This window comes from Eublepharis macularius, chromosome 5, assembly GCF_028583425.1.
Source record: "Eublepharis macularius isolate TG4126 chromosome 5, MPM_Emac_v1.0, whole genome shotgun sequence".
Taxonomy (NCBI): Eukaryota; Metazoa; Chordata; class Lepidosauria; order Squamata; family Eublepharidae; genus Eublepharis; species Eublepharis macularius.
The window spans coordinates 165,544,655-165,563,107 of record NC_072794.1 but is presented as its reverse complement, the minus strand read 5'-3'; the positions used below and the strand labels follow the sequence as shown (position 1 = coordinate 165,563,107).

The following is an 18,453-nucleotide window of genomic DNA, read 5'->3' as shown; positions in this document are numbered from 1 at the left end:
TCACTGTCTTTTCCCTCCTTTTCACTGTCTTTTCCCTCCCTTTCGCTGTCGTCTGTGTTCTAGCTTGCAAAGTTGTCCGCTAGCAAAGAAGAGGAAACTTCAAGATGCAGAGGCCGAACACCTGGCTTCCAAGAGGAAATCCCATCCCCTTAAACTAGCCCTTGATGAGGGCTACAGTGTAGACAGTGACGGGAGCGAAGAGGTGGAGGCCAAAGAAGAGTCGGTGACCGACGATTCGGAGTGCACCTTGGAAGAAGAAGACACCGAGACGGTAGAGCAGGCGGAACCCTGTGGCAGCCCTCCGCCGACAGAAGGTGTTTTATTTCATTACTGACTACAAAGATTTATTTGGTAGATGGAAAGAAGGCAAGGAATGTTAGCCATTTAGAGTTAGGGCACCGTTAGATAATATATTGATGGGTCCTCAGGGTTATGTCCAACAGAAGAACGAGAAATACGTTTTTATTTAACAAGACAGATGATTCTAAGTGGTGGTCAGTAAGGGGTCGGCTCTCTATATGTTTGCCACGAAAGAGCAAATAACTACTCTCCAGGGCAATTTCAGGTCAGAAAAATAGTTCAAGGGCAGGTGTAACACCGTAAAGATAACTTGAATGTAAACTGGAAAATAGCGTTAACTGGAAAATATGGAAAGTTTCAATCCAAACTGTGCTAGTTATAGTATGTTCAGGAACACGCGGTCGTGTCCCTTGGAGAAGGAACTAGATTTAATATACAAAAGGAGCAATTGGATCCGAGAATGCAAGAAATGTCATGTACTGATGTAAGACAGTGTGGTGTAGTGGTTAAAGAGCCAGTGTTGTGTAGTGGTTAGTGTGTCATATTAGGATCTTGGAGACCCAGGTTCAAATCCCCACTCTGCCATGGGAGCTTGCTGGGAGACCTTGGACCAGTCACCTATTCTCAACCTAACCTACCTCACAAGGTTGTTGTGAGGATAAAATGGTGGAATGATTTAAGCTGCTTTGAGCATCCCTCATTATGCTTTAAGACTGGCATGGCCAGCAGGCAGTTGTGGTTGCTGATAATTTGATCAACTGTGTGTTGTTCACGGTCTTGACATAAAATTTATTGCTATCACAGGTACTTCTGAAAAGGTAAACAGCCAATGCTGCTTTTTTAGGAAAGCAACTCCCCTTATGCCACAAGCCTCACCTGTACCTCTGAATTTCATGTCTTGACCCCTTCCCTATGGAGCCTAGGTACTACCCTTTCTCAAAATAGCAAATGTACCCAGCGCAGACTGAACAAGGATGCAAAAAGATAAGCTAGCACCTTTTCCCCTCATACATCCAGTGGCACCTTAGAGACCTACAAGATTTTCCAAGTATAAGCTTTTGAGAGTCAAAGCTCCCTTCTTCAGATACAAGGAGGGGTGGAGATCCCTGAGCCTTTATATCCCAGTCAGGATATGGGAGGAGTGAAGCAGAGAAGGGAGTCTGGATGTAAAGGAACAGTGTTACAGTGCAGCTTGATTACAGCAGAAGTTAGCATCTGTAGTGAGATTAGAATCCTTTGTCTCTGTTTAGGGATATCGTTGTTCTGAACTTGTGAATGAACTCCGGTTCAGCAATCTTGTGTTGCGATCTGCCCTTGAAGCTTCTTTGTTTGAGGGCATCCACTTTTAGGTCAGCAGTGGAATGTCCTGGAAGATTAAAAAGCTCTCCCACTGGTTTTTAAGTGTTGTGATTCTTAATGTCGGTTGTATAGGGACATTTCCCCTGATATGCGAATCTTTTTTTATTTACAGGGGTATTTTTCCCATGGGGGAATGAGAACCCTTCTGATGCAGTGCTATATCCCATTCTACCCCCTGTATATGTAGACCAGGCCTGAGATCCATTAATTGGGATAGGACATGGCTAATTGTGCCTTGTGTGCCGAAGTCCCAAGTTCAATTCTCAGCATCGCCAGTGAAAATGACTGGGTGCTTAGCCATTTGAAAGTCTTCCATCTGAGACCCTGGCGAGCTGCTGCCAGTCTGAGTAGGCAATATGGACCGTGATTGGCCAAGGTTCTCACTCAGTAGAAGACAGCTTCATGTGAAGCCAGGGACTGAACCTAATTTGCCTGTGTGCAAATCATGCGTTTCACCACTGAGCCACAGCTCTTCCCTGAAGATCCTGTGGCACAAACTTGGGTGTCTATGCTAGGGTTGCCCGTCCCCCGTTTACCTGTCCCACCCTCCACCACCGCCCCGGCCCTGCTTACCTGGCCAGTGGAGGGGTAACATGCCTCCCAGGGCACGGTCCTGGGCTGCGCGGTGCACTCCTGCACACTGAATTAGTTCAATTTGGCTCAAACTGGGCCAGATTTGGGCTGAATTGGGCTGCTGCGGAGCACAGGAGTACTCCAGGGCCCATCACACCACCCCAGCAGTACTCCCGCACTCCGCAGCAGCCAGATTCATGCCGAATCCAGCCTGATTCGGCCCCCTGCAGAATGTGGGAGCTCTCCCAGGGGTAGCACATGGCCTGCGTGATGATATCACTTCCCAGAAGTGACATCATCGCACAAGCTGGAAGTGCGTGCTTCGAGAGCGCGTGAGGACTCCTCTTCTGGTAAGTGCCAGGTCTCCCACCTCCCAGCGGGAGGGTAAGGGTACCTGGCAACCCTAGTCTACACTGTCTGGGCAGGCCTCTCTTTCAGCCAACTCTAGTTACATTGCAAAGGTGGGCATGTGATTTGGGGACCCCGGACTCGTCGCTGTGCTGTGCAAATGTAGGTAATGATGTATGCCTTTGCTGGCATCAACCTTCTGTGAGATGGTTTCTACACATAAATATTGGTCTAGGAAGGCGCAAAACAAAGCACACAAATGTCGAGCTGATGACTTCTGGTGGCACCTTGGGGGCAGTAAACGTCAGCCACTGACATTCATCTCATCAGAAGGAGCCGTTTTAAGATAGAAAACTGCCTGTTTACTTACCGTTGCTGAATGCCATAAATTTGGCCCCACCAGGAGCGTAACAGCAAGACGAGGATTTCAATTAAACCTTTCTAATCAGCTGTTTGCACGTTTATGTCATCTCCTCCCTTTTCTCTCTTTCTTTCCCCTTTACAGGGCAGAACCCCCAAACTTCACATCATGGGCAAAGTATGGGATCGGTTGCACCCGGCCTGCTCAAGGCCAGCTACAACAGCTATCAAGAAATAATTGCCAACTCTCTTTTAAACCTAGGCCAAATAGCAGAAGGATCCCTGGCGGTTAAGAGGCCTGAAAGCGAAGGGCAAGTCTCCAAAGCCAGTGAGAACTTCATGCACTTAGTACACGAAGGAGCAGCGACAAAGGAGGAGGAGGAGGCGATCGAGGAGGAATGTGAGAAGGAGATCATCATCCAGACAGAGGATGCGGAGGAAGTCATCGAGGTCACCAGCGAACCCAGCAGTGACTTGTGCCTGGAACATCGGGACGATGAGGTGAGCGGCGAAGAATCCTGCAAATTGGAGAAGGAGGAAGAGGAGGAGGACAACGAGGAGGAGGAGGAGGAAGAAGAGGAGGAGGAAGAGGAAGAAGAGGACGATGACGAGGAAGAGGAGGAAACGATAGCCAAAGTGATCTGCGAAGAAGCTCGTCGTTCATCTCAGGACTCTCCCCAAACCCACCGGGAAGGACAGACGGTCAGCCCCAAGCCTGAGTATTCCGTCATTGTGGAGGTGAGGTCAGACGATGACAAGGACGACGACTCCCACTCCCAGAAATCCACTGTGACGGACGAGTCTGAGATGTATGACATGATGACCCGGGGGAACCTGGGGCTCTTGGAACAGGCCATTGCCCTGAAAGCTGAACAAGTTAAGGTTGTCAGGGAGCCTGGGCAGCTGATGGGGGAGCATGCCAAACATTTCCAGGTGGAGGAGAAGCAAGGCAAAGCCCTGGATTCCATCAGAAAAAGCTACTACAGCAAAGGTGAGGAGGTCTCATTGCTGACTTGTGTCCCTCCCTCGATTGATTGATTTAACATATATCCACATCAGAGCCATACGTTAAAGCGCTAGTGCATTATGAATAATCCATAGAGACTATTTCTAATTCCTATGTCCTATGTGCAAACATGTATCTTAAAGTGCTGTTAATCAATATTGCACTAGCCCAATTCAACGCAACATCAAAGGTTGATAATTAACATCAAGGCTCAATCCTGAATACATAGCATTATATCATATTCACAATTTTCATTCATAACATAAGCATTCATTCACTCTCTAATAAGACCAAAGTTCTGAAGGGATAAAGAAACCAGCTTCTGAAGGGAAGCCCAGTAGACTGTGACTGTCTTGTGGGGTGACCGGTTCCATTTAAAATCCCGTTTCATAATGCTTTTTCAAAGACGTTGCTTGGTTGTCGATGCCTTGCAGTTTTCCAAGGTTTTCCTTTAACAAACCATATAAAATATACATAGTCTCTCCTTTAACACAGACAGATTTCCTAAATATCTACAGGCATGCTTACATATATGGTATCTGGGCAGTGTAGCATCATTTGTATAAGGCAAACGACAAGCTGCTGTGTGGTAGGATTTAATGGAACAAAAATATCTTTGTATACATTATCACACATACAAATGCCTTTAGTATTTATTGGTACTTTTGCTTAGTTAGGTTTCACGACATAGTTCTTCTTTGGATAGCTTGTTTTCATGATACTTGCCTTTCCTTGCTGTGTCTCCCTCCCTGTTAGGAGGAAAGCGATCTTGGGAACAGCCTATTGGTCTGTTGCAGGGGCCCCCAACCTTTTTCAGCCTGCAGGCACCTTAGGAAATCTGACACAGAATTCTGACACAGAGTTGGCATTTCTGTGCGACCGCATCTCCCCCTATGTTCCACCATGGCAACTTTGCTCATCTGGACAGGGCCTTCTGCAGATACCACCACCCTGCATGCCTTCTCTATGGTGGCCCCCATCTCAAGGAACAGCCTGCCTGAGGACGTCAGGAAAGCTCCCACTTTCCACAAACTATGCAAAACTGAATTATTCAAGAGGGCTTTCTGCTCAGATTATAAGTCTGTGTCATAAGAAATAGCTCAAACAGATGTTTTGGTAGGGACAGGGACTATATTCTATGCCAGGGTCCCCAACCATTTTGAGACTGCGGGCACATTTGGAGCTCTGACGCTGTGTGGTGGGCGCAGGAACAAAATGGCTGCCACATGAGGGGGATCCAGCCACAAAATGGCTGCCACAGCTTACTTTCAGTCACACAGTGAAGATCCTTGTGCTGTGCTGTCAGCTGCTGGCAAAGCCATGTTTTTAAAAATCTGCGCAGTCGATTAAATCTCCAGTGGCCAGTCAGAAGCGTTGCAGGACAAAAGCCTCACCTGGCCCCATCCACTTTCTAAAAATACTTGAGGGACTCCAGGGGCACCCACAGACACCCTTGATGTGTTGAAATTCCAGACTCATCTCTTACTCAGTGATTTCCACTGTGGCTGGTGTAGATTTGTACTGGCCTGAGTGGTTCAAGTAGACCAAAATGATCCATAACTTGCTGGAATAAGGGCACGCCGCCTCTTTGTTAGAAAAAGAGCACTAAGTGTTGTCCCTTTCCTCAGGTTTCAGAGGGAGACAAACCAAAGAGTTAGAAAGATAGAGAGGTCAGGTTATCTGTTTACTGATTATTAATAACAAAAACATTTGATTTACATACTGCTCTTCAGGGCAACTTAACACCAACTCAGAGCCATTTACAAAGTATGTCATTATTTTCCCCATAACAAACACCCTGTGAGGTGAGTGAAGCTAAGAGCTCTGAGAGAGCTGTGGCTAACCCAAGGTCACCCAGCTGGCTTCCAGCAGAGGAGTGAGAACTCAAACTCAGTTCTCCAGATTAGCATCCCGGCACTCATAACCACTAAATCAAACTGGCTCTGATTATCCTTTGATGTGTAGATTGCTATTCTCAGGACTTCCTCCACATGACATCTTTCTCTTCCTGGCTTTGTTACATTTCTCTACCTTCTCTGCATCTTGCACCATGGATGCAGGACTTGTCCTGACATCCATGCCCATCAGATTAGATAGGTAGATAGGAATCTAGCTCTCCTCCTTTCCTATCTGAATGTGGAGTTCCTACAATAAAGAACTCTTCCTTTCTAAATACAAGCAAGTGTATGCTTTGTTATTTTCTCTCCTATACTCACACCAGCCAGCAGAACCAGCTCACACCACCTATGATCACGCTTTCACTGCGAACGATATAACTCTGCTAAAGGCCCAACTATGGAATCCTTTAATTAGGTTTCTGGGGCCAGCAAACGATTTATTTATCACTCTTAACGATGCCTCTTTACCAAAACACCCTCTTGGGTCGCCACCATGTCCTATAAGAGTTGACGCCACTGTTGATGGCTGCTTCTGCTTCGGTGTTGAGTGGGATTGTATTCTGCGACTGTACATAACCACATGTTATTGCTTTGTGTCAGCAGGATTCCACAAGGAACCCTGGGAGTGACAACAGTAGTCGTAGAACTGTTAGAACCTGAATTTTCCCTTCTGCCACCACCCCAATGCAGGTGTAATGTGGATGAAATGAGCAGAGACTTCCTTTTTCTTTTTCTGACTCTTCAACTTTCAGTGGGACCATTCCAGGAAATAGTCTGGTAATAGACAAACAAATGGAAACATTTCTTCCTCCCATGCTAATGAGCCTATAGAATTCATAGCCGCATAATGGCCACTTGCCTTAATATATTAGCATTGCATTAATGTTAATTACCGTGGCATCAAGAAAGGACTTAAACTAATTAATGGAAGCTGTATCTACTATAATGGCTATAAGCCATGCCAGCTAAAAAGTGGAACTTCCATATCCAGAGGCAGATTAGCAAATGTCCAGGACTGAGAAACACTTATGGATTTCTTTGCTTTCCAGAGGAATCTGGAGGTTCGGTATTATTCCCTGCAGAGCACCGTTCTAGACGGTTGGCTGGTCTGGTTTTCCAGTGGAATTTTTGGGTTCTTATATCCATGAGGTTTATTTATTTGTGTGTGCGTTATGTGCCGTCAAGTCTCCTCTGACCTACGGTGACCCTATGAATGAAAGACCTCCAAAACATCCTATCATTAACAGACTTGCTCAGATCCTGCAAACTGGAAGACAGGGCTTCTATTATTGAGTCATGCCATCTTGTTTTAGGTCTTCCTCTTTTCTGACTGCCTTCCATTTTCCTAGAATTATTAACTTTTCTTGTCTTCTCATGATGTGACCAATGTACGATAGCCTGAGTTTTGTCATTTTAGCTTCTTGGGACAATGCAGGCTTGATTTGGTCTAGTACCCACTTATTTGTCTTTTTGGCTGTCTATGGTATCCACAAAACTCTCCTCCAGCACCACATTTCAAATGAATCCATTTTCTTCTCGTCAGCTTTCTCCACCGTCCAACTTTCACATCCAAATGATGAAATGCTATCATTTGGGTTATCTTAATGTTGGTCCCCAGACCGACATCCTTATCTTTAAGGACCTTCTCTAGCTCCCTCACAGCCACTCTTCCAAGTCTCAATCTTCTTCTGGTTTCTTGGTTGCAGTCTCCCTTTTGGTTGATGGTTGAGCCAACGAACAGAAAATCTTGAACCATTTCAATTTCCTCATTGTCAACTTTAAGATTGTGTCAATCCTCAGTAGTCATTACCAGGGGTCATTTCTTAGAAAAAGAGCTGGAGGAACTCATTAGCATAACTCATTACTATATACCACGCCCCTTGACATCACTGGAAGGGTGTCATTAGCAAAACTGATTTGCATATGCCACACACCCTGACATCACCTATCCTGGAGTTTTGTACCCAATCCTGGCTATTCAGGGCTGAAATTGGGCCCAAAATGGCAAAAAGGGGCTGAAAATGGCTGAAAGGGGGCTCAAAATGGTCAGGATTGGGCCGCTGCTACGTGGCAGAGTGATCCACCACCTGTCAGAGGCCTGATCTGGGCTGTTTCGGCCCCAAATCCTGGCTGAAACGGGCCCAAAATGGCTGAGATTCAGGTGGGGGGGCACCTGACATGTGACCTCTTTGGGGAACTGCCGGAACTGCGTTCCTGCACATTCCCCCTTGAAATGAGCCCTGGTCATTACTATTTGTCTGTCTGTCGGTCGGTCGGTCGGTCGGTCAGTCAGTCGATTGGTTACCCTCCAAGGGGCTCAGGGTAACAAACATCATTCTTCCTTCCACCACTTCATCACCACAATTCTAAGGGAAGTTGAACCAAGAGAGTCCGAGAGACTGGCCAAGAGTCACCCAATAAGCTTCATAGCCAAGTAGGGATATAGACGTGGTTCTCCTGAATGGGAGTAAAGCACCTCACCACTAAACCACAGTAGAGATGCTTCCACACCGGGGCTAGTCTGTGTAATCAAGTTGTTTCTATTCTAGCATTAGCACCATGCAAAATGACAATGTAGGATCCACACATCAGTGGCTGTTGCACTTCTAAAATAGTGGGATTTTCCCATTCACATGGTGGGGTTCTGTTGTATAATGCTCACAAATCTTCTCCTTCTGTTTACTGACATCTGCAGAAATATACCTCTGTATTTTTTTCCCAGTTTGATCTGATTAGTGCTATTGTATCATGACACCAGGATAGAAACGGAAATGCGCCTAACAATATGATGGTGTAATAACTCCAATTTCAAAATTTTTAAAAAATGTCTTGCTGTAGCAAGCTTCAACACATACCAAAACACAGTAAGAACAAAGCATAGTAAGCACAAAAACAAATTCAACTCTGAGAAAAAAATGAGACCAGAACGGGTAAAGAACGGGAGAACCACTGACTGCTGGCAATACCATCTGGGACCTCCATTATAGCAGTAACTGTGCCACATTTCATTACTGTGGAACAACCCAGAGATTTTCAACAACTCCCATAGTGTCGTGCAAGGAATTTCCAGGGAAGCACGACAAACTGTGATGTTTCTTTGGGAGGTTTTGTGTGTAGGTTTTTAGTAATGTTTCCGCTTCACGCTCGTATATTTTGCAGATCCTTCGAGACCCGAGAAACGTGAGATCAAATGCCCGACTCCTGGCTGCGACGGCACCGGCCACGTCACAGGGCTGTATCCTCACCACCGTAGTCTGTCTGGCTGTCCGCACAAAGACAGGATCCCTCCGGAGAGTGAGTATGCCGTACAGCTGTTTACACAACACGACGTAACTGGTCCTACAAGTACTCTGGTCCTACAAATAATCTGGCTGCTGTTCCTTTTGTAAATGGATGACTTAGGGCCAAATTACACAATATGGTTTTTGTCGAATCCGACACTTTTGGGAACCGCAGGGGTCCATTTCAGTTTGGAACCATGGGGCAGAGGGGCTTCATGGGCGGGGCAGAGGGTGGAAGTGGGAGATTCCCTAAGGCCCCTACAGGCTAGGCTGAAAGTCGTTTAGTAAGCTTCATGGCAGAGGGGGGATTTGAACCCAGGTCTTAAAGATCCTGGTCTAACACTCTCACCACTGCATCACAGCTGTTCTACAGTGAGTCAGACCACCAGCCCAGTGTTGCCTACTTTGACTGGCAGAGCGTCTGCTGAGGCCTTCTCTAGCCTTGCTGACCATGGCAATCATTTCAGCAACCTGTCTCCCCATGCACAGTTTGGTGTAGTGGTTAAGAGCGGCAGGACTCTAGGAGAGCTGGGTTTGATTCCCCACTCCTCCGCTTGAAGCCAGCTGGGTGGCCTTGGGTCAGTCACAGCTCTCTGGAGCTCGCTCAGCCCCACCCACTTCACAGGGTGATTGTTGTTGTGGGGATAATAATGGCATACTTTGTAAACCACTCTGAGTGGGCATTAAGTTGTCCTGAAGGGCGGTATATAAATGGACAATGGCGTGTGGGAAAGGGATAAAACCCCGTTATGCCTAGCTCTCTGGCTGCTTTTGAGAAAACTGATATGCATCTGATGGCCCAGTCACCCCGATTGCTTCCTCAAGCCAAACTAGACATTACAGTTTTTAAAGAGTTGGGTCCAGGTTACCTAGACCAAACTCAGGTTGTTTCCACACATCCTAAAAATAGCACCCCAATCACCGAACACTGGCAGTTTTTTCACGGGATTTCTGACATCTCCATTTCCAAAGCAGATGCAGGCAGTTTTGTTTCTGTTTTCACGATGCCATGAGAAGTGCGTGCATGCAGCTGTGAGGAACATCTCTTTAAAAATTAGGGACACCCCATTTTGGCTCAGGATTATGGCATAGCAGGGGGAAGCATGTTTTCCCAAGCTGAAATTGAGCTGAGGGGAGTTGCTTTCTCCTTTTTACAGTAACATGTGCACTCAGAAAACTGAACCTAAAAAAACCTGTACTGTCTAGTTTGACCCTTACAGTGCAATCCCAAGAGGAGTTACTCTAGTCTAAGCCCATTGAAATCAGTGAGCTTTGACTGGAGTAACTCCTTTTAGGATTGCTCTGTTACTGTCTCACATTCTAATCAATGGAACTTCAGAATGCTAAACTTTGCTAGACTGTGCTCATAGGCTTTAAAGGCCTTTTTGATCAACTTGACTAGCTCCTTGTTAATTTTTTATTTGTAAAAGGAACAAAAGAACTTACTTCTATATTAACTTGCCAGTTATTCAACCTCGCCAGCGACGACTCTATCACTTAATGATTTCCATGAAATTATTTTTTCTAACATGAATTATCTCATTGAAAAAAGATTGGGAGATGTTCATCTTAAGAGTCAGAGACTGAGGGGAAGGGATGCAGCAAACCCCGGAAGGATTTTGAGTCATCAATCACCAATTCTTCTTCCTTTTATTGATACTTAAAACCCGGGCTTTTTTTCTGGGAAAAGAGGTGGTGAAACTCTCTATTATCACATGTATGTGCGCGAAGCACACATGTGCTCACAGAAATGCATGATGATGGCACTCCCGGAAGTGATGTCACTCCCAGAAGTGATGCCGCTTCCCAGAACACAGCACAATGCATTACAATGAGATAAATGTTAGTAAGCTTGGAAAATTACACTATTATGAGAAAGGGTTTTTTCCTTCCTGTATCCTCTACAAAAAGTGAAATCTTCCATTCCCTTTCCCAAACATTTCATTTCTTTGGAATCATATTTTAAAATATGCAAGAAGGAGAGGGCCTCTAAAAATCCAAAACCCATCTCACAAATCTAAATTCTAACAGATTCCCTCTGCCAGCGTAGGAAAAAAAATTCCAAAATTCTTTCTCAAAATTCCACAGTCTGAAACTCCTCTAATGAATATTGAATTTTCAAATTTTCAGGGAGGGTTTTGCTTTACTGGAGCAATTCAGAATTAGATACTCAGCTTTAGCTGCATTAGATTTATACTTAGTTTAAAATGGCTTTTTTTTGTTGCCTGCCAACTCTACCTTACCAGTGACTAAGCTGTTGTGACATTGTGAAATGCTCATAAATATTCCAGTGTCCCAGACAAACAATATTCATAAAAACTTCCTTAACACCCATATGTCCACTACAATTTCAGTGATGTTAATCAGCTGAGGGTGGGGAGAACCATTTGAGTTACAGCTATTAAGACATAAGAACACCTATATGCTGATGAATATACTGATGAAAGCCTTCTGTGACTTGGACACAGCTATTCCTAGCATAAAATTGGAATAAACATAACTGATATTTTAACTAATACAAATAACCATAACTGATATATTTAACTAACACAGAAGAAATCTGCATTCAAAAGCTGTGAGAACCACAACAATGTCAACTTCAGTCAACAAAAGAATGAAAGCAACACACACACACACACACACAGCCTCACCCACCCCCATGAAAAGAAAGCAGAATGAACTCAAAGCAGCACACACACACAGCCCCACCCACCCCCATGAAAAGAAAGCAGAATGAACTCAAAGCAGCACACATACACACACAGCCCCACCCACCCACCCCCAAATGAAAATAAAACAGAATGAACTCAAAGCAGCTTAGCCTCCTCTGGAGAGCTGGCCCCAGCAGCTCTGCTTGCACTCTCTCTCTCTTTCTCTCTCTTCCTCTCTCTCACTCACTGAGGAATGAAAAAAGCAGAATGAACTCAAAGCATCTAAACCTCCTCTGAAGAGCCTGTGCTGGGCCCCAACTCTCTCTCTCTCTCTCTTACTCACAGAGGAGTGGGGGGGGGGGGAACAGAATAAACTCAAAGCTGCTAAACCTCCTCTGCAAAGCCCATGTTGGGCCCCAGCTTCTCTCTCTCTCTCTCTCTCTCTCTCTCTCATTCACTGAGAAATGAAAAAAGCAGAATGAACTCAAAGCAGCTAAACCTCCTCTGCAGAGCCCACACCAGGCCTGAACAGCATCTGCTTGTGCTCTCACTCACTCACTCACTCACTCACACAAGGAAGCTGAATAAACTCAAAGCAGAGTAACCTCCTCTGCAGAGCCCGCAGGGCCAAAGGAATCATGTGGGCAGATTCTAGAGCTGCCAGAATGCCATTCTGGAGTGTTCCCCCTCAAAAAAAGCCCTGCTTAAAACACGTTTCTGTATATAAAATTATACTAAAAGTTTCACATATTTTCCACCTCCCAATGAGTAAATATTTGTTATTTTTGACACTTTAAATATAATGTTCCTTTATAACTGCATCACAAGAAGCACTCTCTCTGCTTATGATAATCAGGGAAGAAAAACTACCTTATCGGTCATTTCAAAGGTTGCAAACACGGAGGGGGGAAATGAGCTAAGAGAACATCAGTTATTTTCATGTATGCATGAATTTTTTAAAAATTAAAATAAAAAAGTGATCCATGTATTTCCAGAGATCTGCAAAACAAATTATTCCCTGTATTTTAAGGTCATCACTGCAGGAGGCAGTAATCCTGAAGATTAATATCATTTTTTTTTAAAGAAAAGAAAATCAGAGACAGTGGATAAAAGCAAATAAAATTCCAATCACTTAAAAGTACCTGAAGGAGATAGACAGGAGAATGGTAATGAAATATCAAAGAACAAAAATACATTCCTTTAAATTAACTTTTGTATCACTCTCTTCTTGCAAGGGGCTCTGAGTGGTTTACAAAGCCACTTCTCTACCCAAATAATATTCAGGGACAAATCTGGGCCAATTCCTCACGGCTTACCTGAAGCCGGAACGTTGCGGGACGTTGCAGAACATGCCAGCAAAAACGTGAAAGTTCGCGTTTTCTTGCACGAGTTTTGCATGATGTCACGCAAAACTTGCGCGAGAAAACACGATCTTCCACGGTTTTGCCAGCATGTTCCGCAACGTCCCGGCTTCAGGTAAGCCATGCGGAATCAGCCCTGCTGAGCTTTAGACATTAAAACTCCCTCATGGGGTGGGGAACTCTAGCTCGGTGATATAGCATGAGTTTTCTAAGCTGAAGGGCCCAAGTTCAAATTATGGCATCTCCAGTCAATGTTGTAATAGTTAAGAGCAGCAGGACTCTAATCTGGAGAAGCAGGCTTAATTTCCCACTCCTCTGCTTGAAGCCAACTGGGTGACCTTGGGTCAGTCACAGCTCTCTCTGAGGGGTACCAGTCACAACAACAGCAAGATGATGCTACCTACAGATAAGGCAGAGGTTCATCATCCTTGAGAACTCTGCAGATATACAGGAAAATATGACTTTTGAGTAGACGGACGGACAGACAGACAGATAGATACATAGATAGAGTTTAAAGCATTCCGGTGAGGTAGCAAAAATAAACAGTCTGGTACTGCTTGAAGACTACTGAGATTTTATTTCAGCATAAGCTTCTATGGGCTAAAGCCTATGACAAAGAGGACTCTTGTCCATACAAATTTATGCTGGAATAAAACCTTGTTAAGTCACCAGTAGGATTCTGTTTATTTGATCGAATTCTTAAGGGGAGAATGTGGGGTGCATGGATTTCCAAATTATTATCTTCTTTCACGATTCCATGGGGGCCCTACCGTGTCTGTTCTCATATGATGTTTCTTTTAACCAGTTAATTTTTTAAAAAAAATCTCACCATCCTCCTTCATCTTCTTCTCCTTGTTATAAAGTCTTGGCCATGCACGAGAATGTATTAAAATGCCCAACACCTGGATGTACCGGACAGGGCCATGTGAACAGCAACCGTAATACACATCGAAGGTATGTGATTTTTATCCCGTCCAAAACACGGCTTACTTGTATTCTAGTGATATAGTGGCTTCTTTGTAGGCACTTATTCCAAGTCAGAGACGGATTGGCAATTAAGATCAACAGGAAAAGTCTAGGGGGTGGTGATGGTCTAGGGGGCTGCCCTCAACAAGTGAGGGTTAGACGCAAGAAGCAAGGCATAGAGAAAGGCATCCAGATCTATGAAACTAGGTATCCATCACATCCATCCAACAAAAAGTTTACATTTACAAGTTTCGTGGAAGTTTCACACATTTAAAAATATCATACCCCAAAGGCATTTTCAAACAATAGTCACCTTCATATTTGATGATCACGTATTTCTCTTTCAATTAAATGGACCTGGGGAAGTGACCATTGTTTGCCAGCTCTTGGAATGCTCAAATCTGGCAAGAGGTGGAGTCTGACTCAGGGCCCATGTACCCAGTTGTGGGGCCAGGGTGACCCAGAAGAGAAGCCTGCGTGCACCCAAGGGACAGAGCTTAGTGGCTAAAGGACAGGTGCCAAATGCTCTCTCTCTCTCACTCGCTCTCCCTTGCTGAGAAGGTAGAAGGAGGGAAAGGAAAACAGAAAAAATAGTCAAAGTCATCTGCAGTGTTTAGAGAAGCTGCTTTTGAACCACAGAAAAAACCTGGGTGGAAAATGAAAGTTAAAATTGGCTGCAAGCCTAGCGTCGCAAAGGTCTTGAAGGCACGGCACAGCAAATTCCTTAACCTTAAAAGGCAACCAATGGTTACAAACTGCCCCCTCTCCTGTTCTTTCCATTATATGAAAATAAAAAAAAACTTTTTGACTAGAAAGAGTCATGCCTGGTCATGCCTGTGGCAAACTTCACAGCTGGCAAGCTGACCTACCAAAAAATCTTATGTAGATGCCTGAGTACAGTGCAAAAACCCCAGAGGTTTAACATTGTGTTTTGTATGTGGGTTACAAACCTTCCTGAAAGCCAATTGGAGCAAGTCCTATTTTCTCATATTTTCTACGCAGGAACTTGCTTTTAGGCAAAAAAGATGCTGCTGCTGCTAACCCAAAATATCAGTGGCTTTAAAAAAATAGATATTAAGGCTAACAGAGTCAAATTTCAAAGTAAATTTACTGGATCTTGGTAGGGAGAGCTGTAAGTATTATAAACCCTTTCACTGGTACACGATTAGTAAATTTGCTTAATTTCTTATTCATTATTCGTGTAGAACCCATGAAAAGAAATTGATCTGGCATTTTTCATAGACTCAGACTAGAAGCCGGAAGAAAAATCAGATACATTTGCTCCGTTAATTGAGAAGACCAATTTGGCTTTAAATGCTAGCTAGCAAGCAACGGAAAGGGAAAATTAAGTTCCCTACCGCTGCCGATGTGCGCTTGGGCTGCATCACAGAGTCAAAACACACGAAACGAAATACCTAGATTCAACTCGTGTTCTCTTACCTAAAGGTTTGTCGGGAACTGTAGGCATCCTTGCAGCTTAAAGTTTAGCATTTACAGAGCAGCAGGGAGAGAAGTGCAGGTGTCCTTGCAGCTTAAAGTTTAGCATTTACAGTGCAGGCGTCCTTGCAGCTTAAAGTTTAGCATGTACAGAGCAGCAGGGAGGGAAGTGCAGGTGTGGGGTGCCTTTCCTCCCACTCTCAAGGTGCATCACAGCATTTTCCCTTCCCCTCACCCGACCTGGCCCTGCAGAGCGACGCCTGGCTGCACCGGGAGACTTTAAGCTGCAAGGACCCCCACACTTCCCTCTCTGCTGCTCTGTAAATCTGTCTAGAAGAGAGGTATATAAGTGCAGTTATTATTGTTATTAGCAACAAAGACCATTGTGGGGGGGAGATCGAGAAACAGCAGGGTGGTTGGACCTGGCATTGCACCCTCCTCACCGCCCCGATCGCAGTGGGGGAAGGGAAGGGTGGCCGAGCAATTGCAGAGGCAAAGGGCTGGGAGGTGTGCCTACCCATCTTGACACCTGCACTCTGGGGCTGGAGGCTGGGAAGGCAGGAGCAGGGCCGGCACGTCCATTGAGGCCAGGTAGGCGGTGGCCTCAGGCACGGGGTGCCGGAGGGAGTGCCGGAGGAGGTGCGGGGGGTGGGAGCGCGTGCCACAGAGCTGCAGCCTCCTATCCCTCCTGCCCTGCGCCACCGCCACTGCCAGCACACACACACCCCGCCGGGCACAGCCACCACAGGCAGGAATCTGCGGCGGTGCAGGCAATCAAGCGGGAGAGCTCGGAGGCCACCCACACACCGTCACAGCTGACCGCTGCAGCGATCAGGCCGGCAGTGGTGCACGCACTACCGTGATGACGTCATGAATGACGTCATCATGCAGGCCGGTGCGTGCGCACTTGCGCATGCGCGGGGGCTGGTGCCAGGCCGGCAGGCTGCGAGCACCAAAAACCCTTGCGCCACCCCTGGGCAGGAGGGTGCACCTTCTAGCCCTTTGAGGTGGTCTTCCCTTCTGCTGCCAGGATCGGCCAGCGCCAAAGGGAAGGAAGGCTCACCTGCCTGTCAGGCCCCCACCAATTTGGGACCAGCAGCTTGACAGGTGGGCAGGCCCTTCCCTTCACCCACCTATCATGGCCACAAAGGGAAGGGAGGCAGGCCATCCTTCCCGCAGGCCCGCAGACTGCGCCTGCACTGCATAAAAGTGTGATTTGTCAGGAACATGGCTCCCCTTTTATGTTTAAGGATTATATGTCCAGGTGAATCTTACCTCTGCCATGAACACTCTAAGCAGCCTTGGGCAAACCACTCAACGCCCCCAAGTGCAATGGTGATGGAAAGTGCCATCAAGTTGCAGCAACTTTTGGCAGTGCAATAGGTTTTCAAGGCAAGAGACAAACAGAGATGGTTTGCCACTGTCTGCCCCTGCTTAGCAACCCTGGGCTTCCTTCCTTGGTGGTCTCCCATCCAAGTACTAACCATGGCCAACCCTGCTTAGCATCCAAAAGCTGACAAGATCAGCTAGCCTGAACCACCAGATCAGGGGTCCCAAATGCAATACTGAGACAATACTGACCCACTCTGGAGGGCTGTGGTTAAGGTTGCAACAATGCATGTACAGTACCTTAAACTCTCAAAAGTGTGGTATAAATATGTATTATTATTGTGCTCATTTTTCTCCATCTTCCCTTCCTTCCTCTCTTGCTTTGTCTGCTGTTCCTTCCCTCCTTCCCTCCAACAGTTTATCTGGGTGTCCCATTGCTGCTGCTGAAAAACTAGCCAAATCTCACGAGAAGCAGCAGCCGCCGACGGGCGACCCTTCAAAGAATAGCTCAAATTCTGATCGGATACTCAGGTAATGGAGATCTGACAAAATAGGTCCTAAATGGCATGGTTTCCCCTCCCGCTCTCCCCCCCTCCCACAGTAATAATCGTAATATCTCTGGGAGAAGAGCATCTTGCCACCGCGGCTGCAAGATCGGGCATATCTTGTTGCTGCTGATGCTTTCCTTTACTGTCAAATGTCTTTTCCGATGGTGGAAATTTAATTGATGCTCCCAGGCGGGTCACACGGGACAATGGATGGCTTTTGTAGCACCAATTAATGCTGAGCCAACAAGCCAAAGGGGTTTTTAACAGTGCAGCCAGCAGCTTCCGCACTGATTACGCTGCAATGCAAACAGCCAGTGAATTACAGCCATTATGTTAACATTATATGCGGGGGAGGTGACGGGAAGGCTGCCATCCAGTTTTTCACTTCCTGTAATATGTTAACACATCCTTACAGCCATTGGTGCTGCGCAACTGAAAATTAGGCTTTGCGATGAACTTAGCAAAGACCAGATGTTTTAATGTGCTGCTGCTGACCCTCTCCCCTGCAGTTTGTGTCCGCCAGACTAGAACACCGCCTCTAGCATTTTTCTTGGGATGCATTCATGACATCAAATACCCTTGTATGGTCTGCCACTTGGGAGTACAAAGATTTTGCATTGGATTAATCCAGTTAGGCTTACTGGCAGGCAGACTCCTGTCCCCTGCCCTCATTCGCCTGAGCTAGATCAAGTTTCCAGTGGGAGGAAGTAGGGGGTGGTGACAGCGAGAATGCTGTGATATCACTTCCGGGAGATGACCCAAAAGTGACATAGAGTTCTGGGTGAATGCTAGAGCATCATTCCTATACAGTGACACTTCCAGGCCATGCCGGAAATGATGTCACCCTGACAGAGGCAATCTGCCCCCCTTTTTCCTTCCACCGGCCTACAGAGTAGCAGTGAGAGAAGAGACCTGCCAGTAGGAAGCCTTGCACTAAATCCCAGAGATCCAGGAGAGGGTCTCAGGGAGAGGGTCCAAGGTGGTGTAATGGTTAAAAGAGTAGAACTGGGGACGTCCAGGTTCAAGTAGAGTTACC

The 18,453-nt window shown here is 46.0% G+C and overlaps 1 protein-coding gene across 1 annotated transcript in view; it reads left to right on the top strand.

Moving 5' to 3' along the window:
- Positions 1-18,453, top strand: part of MYT1 (myelin transcription factor 1) — a 124,135-nt gene that overhangs the window by 44,599 nt on the left and 61,083 nt on the right. The window contains exons 6-10 of the mRNA XM_054980464.1: positions 64-314; positions 3,203-3,931; positions 9,004-9,138; positions 14,001-14,091; positions 17,287-17,400. Coding sequence (XP_054836439.1) covers positions 64-314; positions 3,203-3,931; positions 9,004-9,138; positions 14,001-14,091; positions 17,287-17,400 — 1,320 coding nt within the window. The remainder of the gene's footprint in view (positions 1-63; positions 315-3,202; positions 3,932-9,003; positions 9,139-14,000; positions 14,092-17,286; positions 17,401-18,453) is intronic.